At 36.9% G+C, this 15,117-nt stretch overlaps 2 protein-coding genes and 1 long non-coding RNA gene across 4 annotated transcripts; all 3 read right to left on the minus strand.

Moving 5' to 3' along the window:
• Positions 1-292: 292 nt before the first annotated feature.
• Positions 293-1,576, minus strand: LOC128867528 (uncharacterized). The gene is made up of 4 exons (XR_008454992.1): positions 1,288-1,576; positions 986-1,216; positions 683-909; positions 293-590 (listed from the first exon to the last, which is right to left on the minus strand). It is a non-coding gene; the product is annotated as an uncharacterized LOC128867528 (long non-coding RNA).
• Positions 1,577-8,739: 7,163 nt separating this feature from the next.
• On the minus strand, positions 8,740-9,732 carry LOC128868055 (uncharacterized). The gene is made up of 2 exons (XM_054109784.1): positions 9,375-9,732; positions 8,740-9,303 (listed from the first exon to the last, which is right to left on the minus strand). Exons 1-2 carry the CDS (start codon positions 9,567-9,569, stop codon positions 8,890-8,892), a joined length of 609 nt encoding a protein of 202 aa, XP_053965759.1. The 5' UTR covers positions 9,570-9,732; the 3' UTR covers positions 8,740-8,889.
• A 3,200-nt stretch (positions 9,733-12,932) lies between these two features.
• Positions 12,933-14,632, minus strand: LOC128867706 (origin recognition complex subunit 4). 2 transcript variants are annotated; one of them, XM_054109157.1, is made up of 4 exons: positions 14,573-14,632; positions 14,316-14,500; positions 13,838-14,247; positions 12,933-13,779 (listed from the first exon to the last, which is right to left on the minus strand). In XM_054109157.1, the coding sequence occupies exons 2-4, from the start codon at positions 14,496-14,498 to the stop codon at positions 13,005-13,007; spliced, it is 1,368 nt and encodes a 455-aa protein (XP_053965132.1). In that variant the 5' UTR covers positions 14,499-14,500; positions 14,573-14,632; the 3' UTR covers positions 12,933-13,004. The 2 variants fall into 2 exon arrangements, with proteins under 2 accessions (XP_053965132.1, XP_053965131.1); XM_054109156.1 differs by having other exon boundaries at positions 14,316-14,613.
• Between the last annotated feature and the right edge of the window lie 485 nt (positions 14,633-15,117).

Genomic DNA, 15,117 nt, shown 5'->3' on the forward strand with positions numbered 1-15,117 from the left:
ACTGCACGAGAAGCGGCCGCAATACGCGGAGATGTATGAAAAAGTGATTCTAGCGCATGACAACGCTCGGCCTCACGTTGCCAAATCCGTTAAAACCTACCTGGAAACACTGAAATGGAAATCTTACCCCACCTGCCATATTCTCCAGATATTGCGCCGTCCGATTATCACCTGTTCCGACCGATGGCACATCGTCTAGCTGACCAGCAGTTCCTTTCATTTGAAGACATCAAAAAATGGCTTGATCCGTGGATAGCCTCAAAGGATGAACAGTTATACCGCGCCGGTATACGAGATCTACCAGAAAGATGGGGAAAAGTGGTAGCCAGCGATGGGCAATACTTTCAATGATTCACTTGTAACCATTTTTTCAGAATAAAGGTGTATTTTCATAAAAAAAACAGCGAGAACTTAGATGCGCACCTGGTACATAAATGCAAAAATTATTCCGGTTAGTGTAAAAAATGTTTAATTTTTTAAATCTAAATTTTCTTATTTAATTTGCTTTCTTTCACTATATTCATCACGTAAACTCCAAAATTCTCAGGGAAGAAACTCAGATGCTTCATGTCTTGCATGTCAATTTTACCCTGCAAAAGATAACACTGATTTTATATCTAAGAAACAATAATTATACCTTTGCACTTTGTGCATTTCTCATCGCCAAGAAACCTAGCTTTACCATTCGTAAATAAGTCCAAGCTGTCAAATATTTGGTAAAATCCAAGTCATCGACAAAGATTCCCTCCTTAAAATTTTCCTTGTTGTTTCCATTTTATGTTAATGCTGCATTTTGGAAAACCTTTTTTTTTCTTTTATCTAATGGCGGGATGAAAATCCACATAACGCCAGGCTGTTCCAACGTCTGTGTCTAAGCACAGACCAAGCTTTCAATTATTATTTATTATACTATCCAATTTCCAAAAAAAAAGATGTTAAAACTTTACAACTACGTCAGCTCTACAACTGTTTATGTCATACTCACAGAAATTCTATATTCTCTCAACCGTGAGTTATTACTACTCTTTCTCGACCACCGCTTTTAGTATTTCATTTTAACAAATCGCACGATTCCGAAGATATGGGCTCCATGATCTAATATACAATATTCACCTGAATACAAAGTCACTTAATGCAAAATGTTGGCCTTGACTTAATTTCACTTGACTTGTACACTCGGAGGAGATAGGAAAGTTTCTCGCCTATAGCAAGTTTTCTAGGGAGTGTCAATAACAATTTCATTATGTTCACACTGAATAGAGACATAAAGCACAAAGAACTGCTTACCAAAGGCAATCAAATGCGCCATAATCAGAACTAAACTGTGCTAATTGCTCGTGAGAACTGCACGTATCAGAGTCATAAATCACCAACTAAGAACTATGAGCATTTGAGCAACTTCATTCAATAAGTAAACAACTCAACAACAAATAATGACACAAATAAAGTGACAAGCAAGAAAACAGACAAGCAGGTACTGCACACAAAAACACTTGGTTTTTAATATACTTATACATATATACATACATACATATATGTATTTGTTTGTGGTGTGAAGAGAGTAAGAAAAATTGCGCTTATCTGCAGATCTGCAGTGAAATGATAAATGAACAATTCATGATGTGATAAAAATGGAATTAACATGACACCGCACGCCAGCGCATTTTGACAGCACCGCTCATCAGAACAGCACTGCAGCACAACAAACTTTTCTATTACTTCTCACCTTTTTCAACAACAACAACTTCTAATGCTAACCACCAGCAGGCGCACTCAACTACTGTCAGTGCAGGCATGGAAGACTTGTTAATTACATTGGAATGCTGTGAACATTGTTCGTTACTGGCATTGCCATTTCCTACTGCAATGGCACTCGAACTACGTCGGTTGCTACTAAGTAGCAAATGCATACTTAGTACGGCTGCTGCTAAATGCGCAGCAAATGTGTGCAATTAAAATGTGCAATGTCACTGTGTATTAGCATAAGTTGGTTGTGGTAGTGGATACCCCTTTCTTTCGTACTGACAAATGGCAGTTGAATGCCTGTAAACCTGCTGTAGAGGTAAGCTACTGCCATGACTCGCCAAAAACGCAACATTTGTATGAATATATTCATGTGCATGTGTATGGATGTAAGAATGTAAAAGTGTATGTGTGCTTACGTGCATGTGTTGCTTGCAGTTTTTATGACATTCTTCTTGAAACAAAGCTACATAAATATTATAATTAATTTTAATTTATACACTAATTAATTAGATCCATAATTATGCGCAATTTAAACTAGATGAAAAGTTATATTATACTTATATGATTGGCTGATTTGTTATTTGTACTGATATGTCACTGGGTAAATGTCAAAGTCTACCGCTGTGCAGTGCACTGCTAGTAGTTATGTGCATAATTTTATACCCGGCGTGTTTCTTTCTTGAGTCTTTCGTTATTTATTCATTTTTGTTGTTTTCTTTTTTTGCAATCGCTTTGAGGTACTAGGCTTTTTATATGTATTATATTTGCTTTCGTTTGATTGGCTTAGCGGTTGAGCTCTGACGTTTGCTGAGTCACACGAGTATAAAATAGTTTATATTAGGCATAACTCCACATTTTCTATTTATCTTGTTTTTTTGAATGCCGAGCCGTTAGCTACAAATTTGGAACTATGTATGCGATCGTAAGCAGTTTGCTGTGACTGCAAGGTAAAATGGTGTATCCAAAGGAATTTGTAAGTCAATTGCATAGATTGAGGAGAATTTTAGCAGGTTGTCGGTTCTATCACTACTTAGCATATAAGACATCAAAGTGATAGAGAAAGTATTTTCGAAAAGAGGCGTAGGAACTTCTGAGTGCATTTACACCTCAAAATAATAGGAGCGGTGCGATTTCCAAGTTTTAACAAATTTATTTGTATTTAATTCTTTTTTTGATGAAAGTATAGTGCTTTCGAACGCGAAATCAATTAAATGAACACCAAAAATAACAACAATTTTATGCTCGCTCTCCCGACAGTCGGTTCTACGTTGCCGGAACCACCAGGGTTTACTATATATCCGGCCAAGCACTGTCACTCCAGCATGTATGGGGAATGTTTTTGCTGATACAACAACAACAACAACAACAACAATTTTATGCTTTATGGCAATGAAATTAGTCGCTGATTTTACCTACCTAGGCAGTGTAATATCTGCTGAGAATAGTGCGGAATAAATAAAGCAACAAATCAAATGCTATCTCAGTACTGCTCTATGGATGAGAGACCTGGCTTGTAACCGACCATTTAACCAGAAAAATTCAAAGTTTTTAAACAGATGTCTCCGGTGCATTTTCAAGGTGGGGTGGCCAAGCGTCATCATCACCCATAAGTTACGTAAAAGAGGTTGCCTGTAAAGTCGGTTTACTGACGATAGTTTAACGTGACAACGTCATAAGAAAATATTGATGGAATGGTTGCAATTTTCAAAACAAAATTTTAATTTTATTTGTTTGATAGATATTTTGTATGGATATAGAGGAGGAGATAAATGGAATTGCAGTGGAATAGGTCAAGTTACATTTACACAAACGTGAAAAATGACGAAACATTTATCAAATTCATGAAAGATATCTTCAATTTCGATTGTGCATCGGACGTTGATAAGTCAACAACACTAAGAGGCACCATCATCGATTTGCCCTTTTCAAGACACTTTACACTCGAAACACTCCCTTTCATTTCCTACTTTTTCTATCATCGTCCTATTCTCAACAGAGAAATGGTTCATTACCATGCACACAGGAAGAAGGCATATGCAAATACAAGTACAGTGCACTCGCGGTAACTCGAATAGCCGCTAAGTCGAACGACGTGCTAACTCGAACACATTTTTTCTCCTATTGACTTCTTTGTAACTCGAACAATAAAAAAGCGCTATAACTCGAACAAAAAAACAAATTTATTTGTACACACATTCTTTTCAAACATGTACATTTTGTACATAGATACATATGTAAAAGTATATGTATATAAATTATATGTATACTAGTGTATTGTCCATATGAATATTTCGGCGTTAATATCCCGTTAGTTTTCTGGGAACAACATCTTGCATTGACCAAATTGCTTTAAATTTGTCATTTGTAGGATATCAGTGCACGTGAGTAATGGATCGTAAAAGGTTGAAGTGTTTAACATTAAAAGAGAGGGCTGAAGTCCTTAACAAAATTAAACGTGGACGTAGTGTTACTTCTCTAGCGAAGGAATATGGGGTAGCCAAGTCCACCATAAGTCTTATAAAAAAGAAAGATAAGGCAATTTATGGCTTGCACTAACGCTACAACCATAAGCTTAAACTTCTCGTTATTGACAAAGCAAGAAATCCTCGTGTTTTCAAAAATTTTAACTGTCCGGTGGAGTACAAAAATTCCAAATCAGCCTGGATGACTTCGGCGATTTTCAAAGACTGGTTTCATAATTCGTTCGTGCCGCAGGTAAAATCCAAATTCATTAAAACAATTTTTTTAACCAAGTTAAATGACTTTAATATTTAGGTAAGAAAAAATTTGAAAGATGGGGACTACCTGAGAAGGCTCTTCTTCTAATTGATAATGCCCCATCACATCCCAACGAAATGGAATTAAAGTCCGAGGATGGTTTAATTTTAACTATGTTTATGCCGCCGAATGTGACACCATTGATCCAGCCAATGGACCAAAATGTAATTCGTATAACGAAACTATACTACAGAAATTTTCTACTGGCTTCCATTTTCAACAATCGATCGAAAAATCGATATCGATGACTGTTTTTTTAACATAGCACACTCAATTGATAAGTCGAACAAATTCGATAAATCGAACAGCGCCTGTTTTAATTAGTTCGAGTTATCGCGAGTGCACTGTATGTGAATTTATATACCTACATATGCGCATATACATACATATAATATATATGCTCACTCAAGTAGGACAGAGCCAGATGTCGAACGTTGCCGAACGCGGGGGCCGATTGTGCTCTTTGTCGTTCGTTCCGCGCTCTCGCTTGCAGTTCAAGCACATTAGCTTACATTTGCTTGCCTACGGAATAGATTCGTATATTTGATATGTCCATATGATTTGTATGCATCTTTACATATAGATTTGTTCTTTTTGAAAATTGCGCGAAATTGTATATGTATATGCATGTTTATATACATATATTAGTATACAACATATCTTATAAGGTATATGGTAAATATTACCATACATTTTTTCCTTCATATATAATAAAAAAATTAATAATAATAACATTAAAACAACAGGTATTATTAACAAACTTGATTTTATTTTAAATTCTTCAAGTAAATCAAATTAATAATAATCAATAAGAAGGCATATGCAAATACAAATACGTGAATTTATATATATACATATGCGCATATACATACATATATACGCTCACTTAAATAGGAGAGAGCAAGATGTCGAACGTTGCCTTTCGTTTGCTTTGTTTGCTTTGTCGTTCGTTCCGCGCTTTCGCTTGCAGTTCATTCAAGGTAACGACAATGAGCAAGGTAACGACAAATGAGCAAGGTAACGGCAATGAGCAAGGTAACGACAAATGAGCAAGGTAACACTAATGAGCAAGGTAACGACACATTTTTTCGTGCGTGCAGCCTGTTAAATCGAATTATAAGACGTTATCACGTCAAAAGTGCAACTTGAAGCCTAGGAGAGCCAAATAAAATTGTGAAAGATGGAATGAAAGTCTGTCGACAAGCTCTTGAGTGGAACCTCTAAGGAAGCCGCAAGAGGGGCCGACTAAGACTACATGGAGAAGATCGCTACAAAAAAAGTAGATGAATGCGGGAAATTGTGGAACGCATTGAAATTGCTAGCCAAAAACAAGACCAGGTGAAAATGTGTTATTGAGGCCCTATGCCCAATGGGAGATAAAGGAAAGAATGCCATGGTAGTGCAACAAAAAACATATAATTTAAAACTCCAAACCTTGTACAAATTCAAAAAAAATATATCAAATAAAAAAAATCAAAAACAAAACTTTCACCATTTTAATCAGAATCTTTAGAAAGCTTCAAAGTACGCAGTTTTATAGTTCATGCAATTTTAGTAATTTTAAACAATTGTTTTTATATACGATGTTGAGAACCTTGTTCCATGTAAAGCACATTTTCGGAAACCTTTTATATGGACGAAAATTATCCAGACCTTAACGAAAAAAAATTGTCAAAAGAGAAGCTCGGCCAACCACCTAAAACACAAACCGTTCGCGAAATTTACCACCTTGATCAAAAAGTTCCCGGGACAACCGCCAGGTGACGCTCTAATTCAACTGATTTGGATTCTGTGTTTTTTGTTAGGTTGCCACAACTGTGATTAACCTTTCTACCATAATTGTACCGCCTCTGCTTAACATTTGCAAAAGTTACGCCGTATTGAGTAATCCTACGGTTTTGTATTTGAGTTTGCAACAACGAATTTCTATTATACGAGTATTAAAAATGGATTCAATAGTTCGAAAACCTTAGAAATGTTGGGAAAGTGTTTCGGCAACGATACTCTAAAGAAAACTGCCGTTTGCGAGTGGCATGAATGCTTCAGAAGAGTTAGTGAGTCCATCATGGATGACCAACGTAGTGCCGTCGAAAACGGATGAAAACATCAAGAAAGTGGAAGAAAATTTGATCAATCAACCGCAAATGAACCATCAGAGAGGTGACCAAATGAACTGGATTCGCGCCGCGTTAATATCGCCAAATACTTGGATTACAAGATTTATCAAATACATCGTAACGGGAAACGAAACGTGGGCTTATGAGTTCGATGGTGGAAGTTTACGTGAATCAATTCGCCAAAAAAGGTGAAAGGAAGTAATGGAAAAATCGAAGACGGCTCTGATGGCTATACCGAAAATAGAGTTGCAGAAATATTTCGAGAGCTGGATCAAGCACTGGTATAAGTGCGTTGTAGTTGATGGGGAGTTCTTTGAAGGCGATAATATCACGTTTGAGGAATAAACTTTTATTTTGAATTTTCTGAATATATTCTGGGAACTTTTTGATCAAGGTGATATACCTGAAAATCATATTTGTGGTCCAATTTGGCTCATATTCTGAATATATAAGTACAGGGTCCGGCACTCGAAGTGTAACCAATTGAAAAGGCTATAAATTTAGTTTGGAAAATTACTTTTATTCAATTCAAAGTAAAAAATTTGTGAAAATAATACAAAATTAAATGGCCAAAGAAAATAGTCCATCGGATTCGTGTCTGGTGAATTTGAGAGTCATTGTGTGGACGCTATGGAACGTAGTTTTTAGCCATTCTTCGTTCACTCGAGCTTTGTGAAACGGTGCCGAGTACTATTGAAACGTGCATGGTCTGCTACCGAAATATTTATCTGGCTTCAGAGCAGCCCCTAGAATACTTCTCCGATAATATTTACCTTGACGCCAGGCTCGATGAAAACGATTAGAGAGCGCCTATCTGTTATTACAGTGGCCCAAACCATTACCTGTGGCAGGTGCTGCCTCCTGGTGGCCAATCGATGACTCAAATTCTCGTCTGAACGGTTGGTCAAATAAACCTTATCGTTTTGGGAGTTTACGAATTGCTCAATTTGACAAAAGCTTTCGTCAGAAAACATAATGTTCGGCCAAGCGAAGCAACTCCTTCGCTCTCTCAAGTCTGACTTGTTGCTGCTTTGGTGTGAGATCACGTGCCTTTTGGATCTTGTAAGGCATGACTTTGAGATCATTTTTCAGTATGCGGCGTATGCTAAGCTCAGATATTTTCAGTTCTTTCGCCATTTCACTGACAATTCATCGGAGATTTCGCTCAAGTCGCTTCTTCACTTTTTGAACCATTTCACGATACTTTGAAGTTGTTGTTGTTGTAGCAGTAACTTTGCCCTGTCAGTGTAGTGAATCCCCGGTCGTCTTCGTCTAGCTCATCTTACGGTAGGGATGTTAGATGAGTGGGTTTGATGTGAATGTGAAAACATGGTTAGTGCCTTCACATGCCGGACATATGTTTAGTATGATACTTTGAAGTCTTTTGATGTGATGCTACCAGTATCATTGTAATGAGTAATAGTGCGATAAACAAAAACTTTATTTACTTTAAGGTTAACGAGCTCACGAACAATCGCTGGTAGTGATTTTCCAGCCAAATATAAGGTAATCACACTTTTACGTTTGAGATCCATTACTGATTTTCTTTTTTCGCATCAGCTGCGCCAGCGGTCTGAAATTGGTTACATATAAAATATATACAATAAACTTTGTAAAACAAAGAATTTTAGCATTACCAGATATTTGGCTCTTCCCACTGTTAAAAAAATGTATTACCACAAGGCGAATTCATACAAGGTTGTGTCAGTAGTACCAAAACAAAAATTTTAAGGAAGAATTAATTGACAGATCGAAATACAATTTTCTGCGTGTTCAAATGAAAGAGGCGTGTTAAATGGCATGATTTTGATTCCAAGGTTAATCAACCGGCTCTTTTTCTTCGCCGTGTCCCTGCGGCTGTCAGCTCAGTATGAAACAAGGCGAATTAATTTGTTGGTATATAATTTTCCTATACTTTGACGTGACAATCAAACTTCACAGAATTGTTGTTGGCCTAGTGCCACCACCTTTAATGAATGCGACTTGCTTTAACTCCCCTACTACTTAATATGTATCAGTTTCAATACTTTTCAACCAGCCTGTATACACAAATCATTAAATACAAAATCAATAATACAGCAAAATATTTATAGTGCATAAAGGCTATTATTTATTAATTTTATTACTACAGCATTTAAAATGCTAACTTCGACTAGATATGCTCGCGCCGGACGAACTAAAAATAATTAACATTTTTTATGTTCACATAAATACAAAGTTCCAATGCAATCAATTAGCCTCAGTTATTCTACTTCAACTGATTGTAACGCATAAAATCGCCGCCATACTTGGGTGCATACATCTCTTCGGCATCTCTGTTGTAAAATATATAATCGTTATTATTGGAATTGGACAATAGTGGCGTAATTCCGCTCGTCATATCCACATTCAGATCCTCCTTGAGACGCTGATCAGGCTTACGACCCAACGAAATAAGTTTGCCATACAATTCGGTGTCCATTTGCAGCGCATGATCGAAATCCTTCCAATGGACAAATTTTATTTTATCCGTTGCAATTGCATTCTTATTCAAAAGTTCGATGAGTGTGTTCGAAGTAACGGGCTGCACCAAACTGTACTCACGTTCGGCGGCAGCAGCCGCTGCAGCTGCATTGAGAACCAAACGCTTTGAGAGCGAGGGCGAAATGGTGGCGCTGAGAGTCTTGAATTATTTAAAGAGGAAATAATTATTTAGTATGCAATAAATAAGGAATTTTCATTAAAAACGTTTACCTCATCATCACGGCGGCCGATGCGCGGTATTGCCTTCATATTCTTTAAGAAATAACTATCCGAACGTCGGCCTAAGCGCGGTACATTTTTAGTGATCTTCAGAAAGAATCCCGGACTTTCATTACCCTGGCAATGGTTTGTGTGATTAGTTAGCACGAGCAGCACACCGAATGTTAGCAACAAAGTTGAATGCATTTTGCGAAGCGAAATTACCGAAAAAACACTGGTTGGAAAACTATTTTACTATTTTCGTGTACTCCAGCTAAGCATTCTAGTGAGCTCGATACTGCACTATGCTGCTGCTCGCTGTGGTAGCCTAATATATACTCAGTCTGAATAAACTTATCTCGCTCTTTTTAAGCAACAAAACTATGCTGGTCCCGAAATTGTAAGGGAATTTGCATTATCGATCGGTTTGCTGGAAAATGCGGGTGGTAGAGAAGTCTTAGTTGACCCAATTTGCAATGTCATTTTTTTACTGAATTTCATATTCTGTATTTAACTTATATAATACATGCGCAGATGGTATTTTTTACTTTAAGACCCCATTTCAAATACGGACCGAATAGGTTAGGCTCTAGAACTGTACTATCAAGCTACCCTCACGCAAAAACTGTAAATTTCTACACTTTTTACGAAAAATAGGTTTTTAGAGATTTGGCTGATTGCTGAGGAGGAATCGCGATAAAAACAAAAAAAAATATTTATCTTTCTTTTAATAACTTAACTTGTGCGCACATATCAAGGCATATTTTTAAAATATTCGCAATATTTTTATGCACAATGTTTTCGTAATTTTTTTATAAAAATATAGTTCATTGTATGAGAAAATATAAAGAAAATTTAATCATAAATCAATGTTTTAAGCTTTATATAAAATGCACAAAAATTTAACAATTAAAAAAACGTTCAATCCTTTAAATTTTGAGGAACATTTTTTACAAAACTTTTGGGTATGCAGTTTTTAGCCCATTCAGTTTTAGTAAAGTGTAAGTTTGAAGTGGCTCAAAAATTGCGTTGATTTTTAGCGGTTTAAAAGACTTCTGAACATGTCCAAGAAAATTCTCAACATCGCACAGTGGGGTAATCGTCCCTGAAATTGTATGTAGACCTATTTATACTTACATTTAATGAAAGAATTTTGATTAATTTATAACTGGCATCGTATATCAGTAAAAAAGACAAATCCGAAAACAGTTTAGTGAGAAATATTATTTTTATTATGGTTTTATTGTATTACCAAAGAGCGAAGATTGTAAATCTTATTGCTGATTTACCAACACAACCAATAGATTCGCCTTAATTTAAACATTAAAAATCTTGGAATTTCAAAAAATCACGATCAAGACGAATCTATTAAAGGTGGTATCGATAAATCAGCTGATTTGTTTTTTTTTTCTTTCGCCGAGTCCATGTGGCTGTCAACACAGAATGAAACAAGACAAATTAATTTGTTGTTTTCTAATTTTCCAAAACCCTGACGTGACAATCAAATGTATAAAACATTGTTGTTGGTCTAGTGCCACCAGCTTTGATGAATGCGACTTGGCCACGATCTAATTTTTTGAAGTGAAACTTCTTTGTCGATGGACGAGCGAGAATGGAGAGTAAAATTTCAAGGCCATGCATTTTCGTTCCGCGAGAGAGAAAAAAGATATAACGTAGAGGAAAAGGCACTTTAGGCTATTTTTCCTGAGTTTGTCCTTGGTTGCTAATTTCTAGTGAGAAATAACACAGCCTACTTTTTGGCGTTTGTTTGTTGTGCAAACTTGTAGGAAATATATTTTTAGTGCCTACTCGTTGGAGTTATATTTCCTTGGTGCCTACTGTTTGGGGCGTTTTTTGGTCCCAATATTTTTGGTGCCTACTTTTTGGCGCTTATTTTCGTTTCCTGGCTAGTGCTTGTGCGTACTATTTCGGCGGTGCTATCCATTCTGGCGTCGGATTTATTGGTATTGCCTTGCGATAATTTGTGCCGTTGCTGCGATCCTGGAATCGCTGCGTTTGTGCGGGTGATAAACGATCGGAGTAGTGCGCGTTGTTGCCACGGTTTGTGTCCGGCGTTTACCTACACCGGTCGACCCTTCTCCGTTTTTTGTAAATTTCGTCTATTTGTATTCTCTACAAATGTTGTGAATTTATTTAGATATATATTCTTTCTCTCATTCTCTCTCTCTCTCTCTCATTCTCTCTCGGGTCTCTCCCTCTTTCTTTGTCTGCCTTGAAAGTTTCACTTCTGTTATGTGTACTACGCTACACGCACTTTTTTTATTGATATTTCTTTTCATAATTTTTGAATAGGAATAAATAGCAACACAAATTTAAAATAAACCGCCCTATTTGTTTTATTTATTAACAACATTTTATGCAGCAATTAATTACTACATAAATCAAAATAACGATACCAGCTACGAAACTTTTGGTCGTTCCCAAAACAGTAGGTCTGCGTTATCGGATCGATTCGGCTTTATATCCGACCAAGGACTGTTACTCCGCAGCATTACCCGTGAATGTGTGGGGAATGTTTATGCTGCTACAACAACAACAAAATTTATAGTCGTCTAAATAACTTTATAAACCTCGGTAGACACTCTGGGGTGTGAGTCACCCCACAAAATATTTAATAGGTTGTAATTTGTTTAATTCCAACATCTGGAAATATACCGTTAGCTGTATTTTAGGAACGCCGATTAAACTCTTCAAATTCATTCACCGAATTTGTGCAGATCTAAAAAAGTGATTTTGTTAAATTTCGTCCGCGTACTTTTTTGCTTATACAGCCAACGTCAGAAGAAAGTGTACACCATATATTAACAAGTCTATGACCCTAACAGCGTCATCAAAATCAATTATTTGATCATCCAAATCAGATAAAAAGTGTTCCATCAATCATATTCGAAGTCATCGTATCCAGCGACACAAACAGACTTATTCATCGACAGAGGCGAACAAAGTTACTACGTGAATGGACGAATTAAAGACACCATTATTAGGGCATTGACCCAAATCGAATAAAACCTGCCTATCCATCATTGGTACCCACCAACCACATTGCCCCATACACACGTCTTTGTATTGGGCACACCCAATCACAAGCGCACACTTATTACAGGGTAGCATAACCAACACTTGCTCCTTCTGCCAAGCTTGCCAGTGCGCATCATCTACTGGTATCCTGCCCATAACTTGCTTCCCAAAGGCATTACCACCTCGACGGCATGGATCGTCTCCTACTTTTAAAAGACGCGCCTGAAGATAATATAAAAAAAATATAAATTTCTAAAGTACGCCGATCTACTCCGTTGTATCTGACCAAACTCACATCACCAGCCAGCCGAAAGCCTTTGCTACAGTTTACCTAATAATTTTATTATCATGTAAGCTTATTCAAATAAAAAATAAAACATTTATGATTGTTTTACAGAAAAGGTCTCAAACTCGACGATTATAAGTTACCAAAATACAACCACATTCTCCCTGTCAATTGCTCCGGTTGTTGTTACGAATGCAGCAAGTCCAGTGTTGGTCGTAAACACTCAGCGGAATAGAAAATCAGAATAAGAATAAATTAACCAATTTATTTTAATAGAATTAAAAAATAACTTAATTATAATATTAATTTGGTCCGCATCAAATTATTGAACTCTGCGCCCACTGAGCAACTTCAGTGGGCAGTGCTTGATACTTTTGTACGGCATCGTTTATTTGCCCATAAGTTAATGCTAGGCGATGCATTTCGAAATCTTTTTGTACCTTGCCCACTACGCTAGAAATCGGCAAAATCATCTCCATATGGCGTAGACGTTCAAATGCCTTCAACGAAACGGCGCGTTCTATGCCCTGCATAGTTGTTGAAACCTTAGCAAACTTCGCAAAGCGAGCAAAAATAATTTCAAAATTGAAAGGGTCACGGTCGTAGATTTCGGAATGATGTTTAATAGCAATCACGAGACATAGTTCAAGAACGGAGAGGCCACAGAGTAATTCTACCCTCGGATCAACGGTGTAGGTTGCAATAATTTCACACACCTGTTCTGCGGTTATTCGTGGTTGAGAATTCGGATCTAATTGTGCTACCAAACGAAATAATAGAACTTTTAAAAATGATTCGCTTTTATCAATTTCGAAAAATGTCTGCAACGCAGCCACTACTGCTGATTTGTTGTCATCTATCAAAACCGCTATGCTGTTATTCCAGGATTCAATATATTTTTTGTTAAATTTGTACTTGGCAGGATTGAAGTGATTGCGATGAATAGTAAGCTCATCTGAATTAAGCAATTTTAACTGAGACACCCGTTCCGCTGCCTGTTTCAGTTCTTTCTCATGGGGTATGCTTAGCAACGTTTCGAAACGGTCCAAGTATGTTTCAAAAGTATTAGCAGTAGGAAAGAGAAAAATTTGTCTGAAAGAGAAAACAATTATTTCACTTTATAAAAAAAAGATTAAAGTTCGTTTTTTACCTGTGCGAAAATCGAGACTTCACTCGCTTTTCCAACAATTCTATGACATCCAGTCGGCATGTTGCCCCTAGCACACATATCGGTGCTTGTGCCGACTGTGATACGTCGAACAAATTGTATAATAAGGTTTGGTTATGATGAGAGCAGAATAGATCGAACTCCTCTAGTATGAAGATAACACTTTTCGACCGTTTATTGCCCGACTTTAGACATGCCAAAAGAAAAGCTAAATTTTCTGCGAATGAGCCGAATGCTTTACCATTTGCAGCGTTTTCTAGTTGCATCTGCACGGTGATGGATTTAAGTGCCAATTTGTCGTCCGTATGGAGATTACCATTTAAGTGCACCAAAATCGTATTTTGTTGAAAATCGGCGGAAGGCACAAGGTCGGCAAGCACTGCATTAATTAACTACAAAAATTACACATTAACTTGTAGTTCATTCATACATATTTTTTTTTTTACAACTATAGACTCACTGTAGTTTTACCAGATCCTCTCGGGCCAATAAGCAAGAGCGAATTTGATTCACCCAACTCCGCAGTACGTAGTAGCAACTGGCGAACGTTTTCACGCTCCATTTCATGGCCATGCAATGTTGTATAGTCGCGTTGCAAGCGTTCCTTCAGAAAACGCCTAATTTTAATTAAATCCTCATTCATTTCTATAAAAACAAAAAATAGCTTGGAAACCAACTCCTCAAGCAATTGTTTAGTAAACACCAAAAATTGTTTACCTAACAGCTGTGTGTTGAATACGCGCCAAAAGCAAATGGTAATTACCTACACGATTATTGTTCTTAGACATAGATGCCGCTGTGATAAGTAGTGCCAATTGGAATATACCTTGCCGTGCATGAAGCAGAAGACTGCTTATAACTTAAGCGCGAAATACTCTAGTCAATCAGCTTGGCAAACAATGTGCATACCCACTTTTTCACTTCCCATGCACTACAGAAAAGTGACGCCTTCAAACAATGGTTATGACTTTTCTTTAGCAAAAGTCTCATTTTACGTAGATATTTTAAAGGAATTTTCGGTAATTAAAGGCCCTTTGAACTAGCCTTTGAAGTGCTCATGTTTGACTAATGTTAATTTCGGTGAACCCTTACCGTCATATCCCTCTCATCTATTGCTCATAAATCTTAAATCTATTCAGAATCGCCGATCGCCTATCCTAAGCCTTTCTTTCACTTACGAAATCATCAATGGTGCAATTGGCTGCCTGTATTTGTTAAAACGAATAAGATTTAATGCTTTCAACGTTATCTTCATACTTACT

Source organism: Anastrepha ludens, chromosome 6 (assembly GCF_028408465.1).
Source record: "Anastrepha ludens isolate Willacy chromosome 6, idAnaLude1.1, whole genome shotgun sequence".
NCBI classification, from domain to species: domain Eukaryota; kingdom Metazoa; phylum Arthropoda; class Insecta; order Diptera; family Tephritidae; genus Anastrepha; species Anastrepha ludens.

Bases quoted from the DNA above. Each gene is read 5' to 3' on its own strand.
- LOC128868055 (XM_054109784.1), bottom strand. From the start codon at position 9,569: ATGCATTCAACTTTGTTGCTAACATTCGGTGTGCTGCTCGTGCTAACT. The intron at 9,304-9,374 runs GTAAACGTTTTT...AAATAATTCAAG, and splicing joins TCGGCCGCCGTGATGATGAG to ACTCTCAGCGCCACCATTTC.
- LOC128867706 (XM_054109157.1), bottom strand. From the start codon at position 14,498: ATGAATGAGGATTTAATTAAAATTAGGCGTTTTCTGAAGGAACGCTTG. The intron at 14,248-14,315 runs GTGAGTCTATAG...TAATTTTTGTAG, and splicing joins GAGGATCTGGTAAAACTACA to TTAATTAATGCAGTGCTTGC. The intron at 13,780-13,837 runs GTAAAAAACGAA...TTTCTCTTTCAG, and splicing joins AAGTCTCGATTTTCGCACAG to ACAAATTTTTCTCTTTCCTA.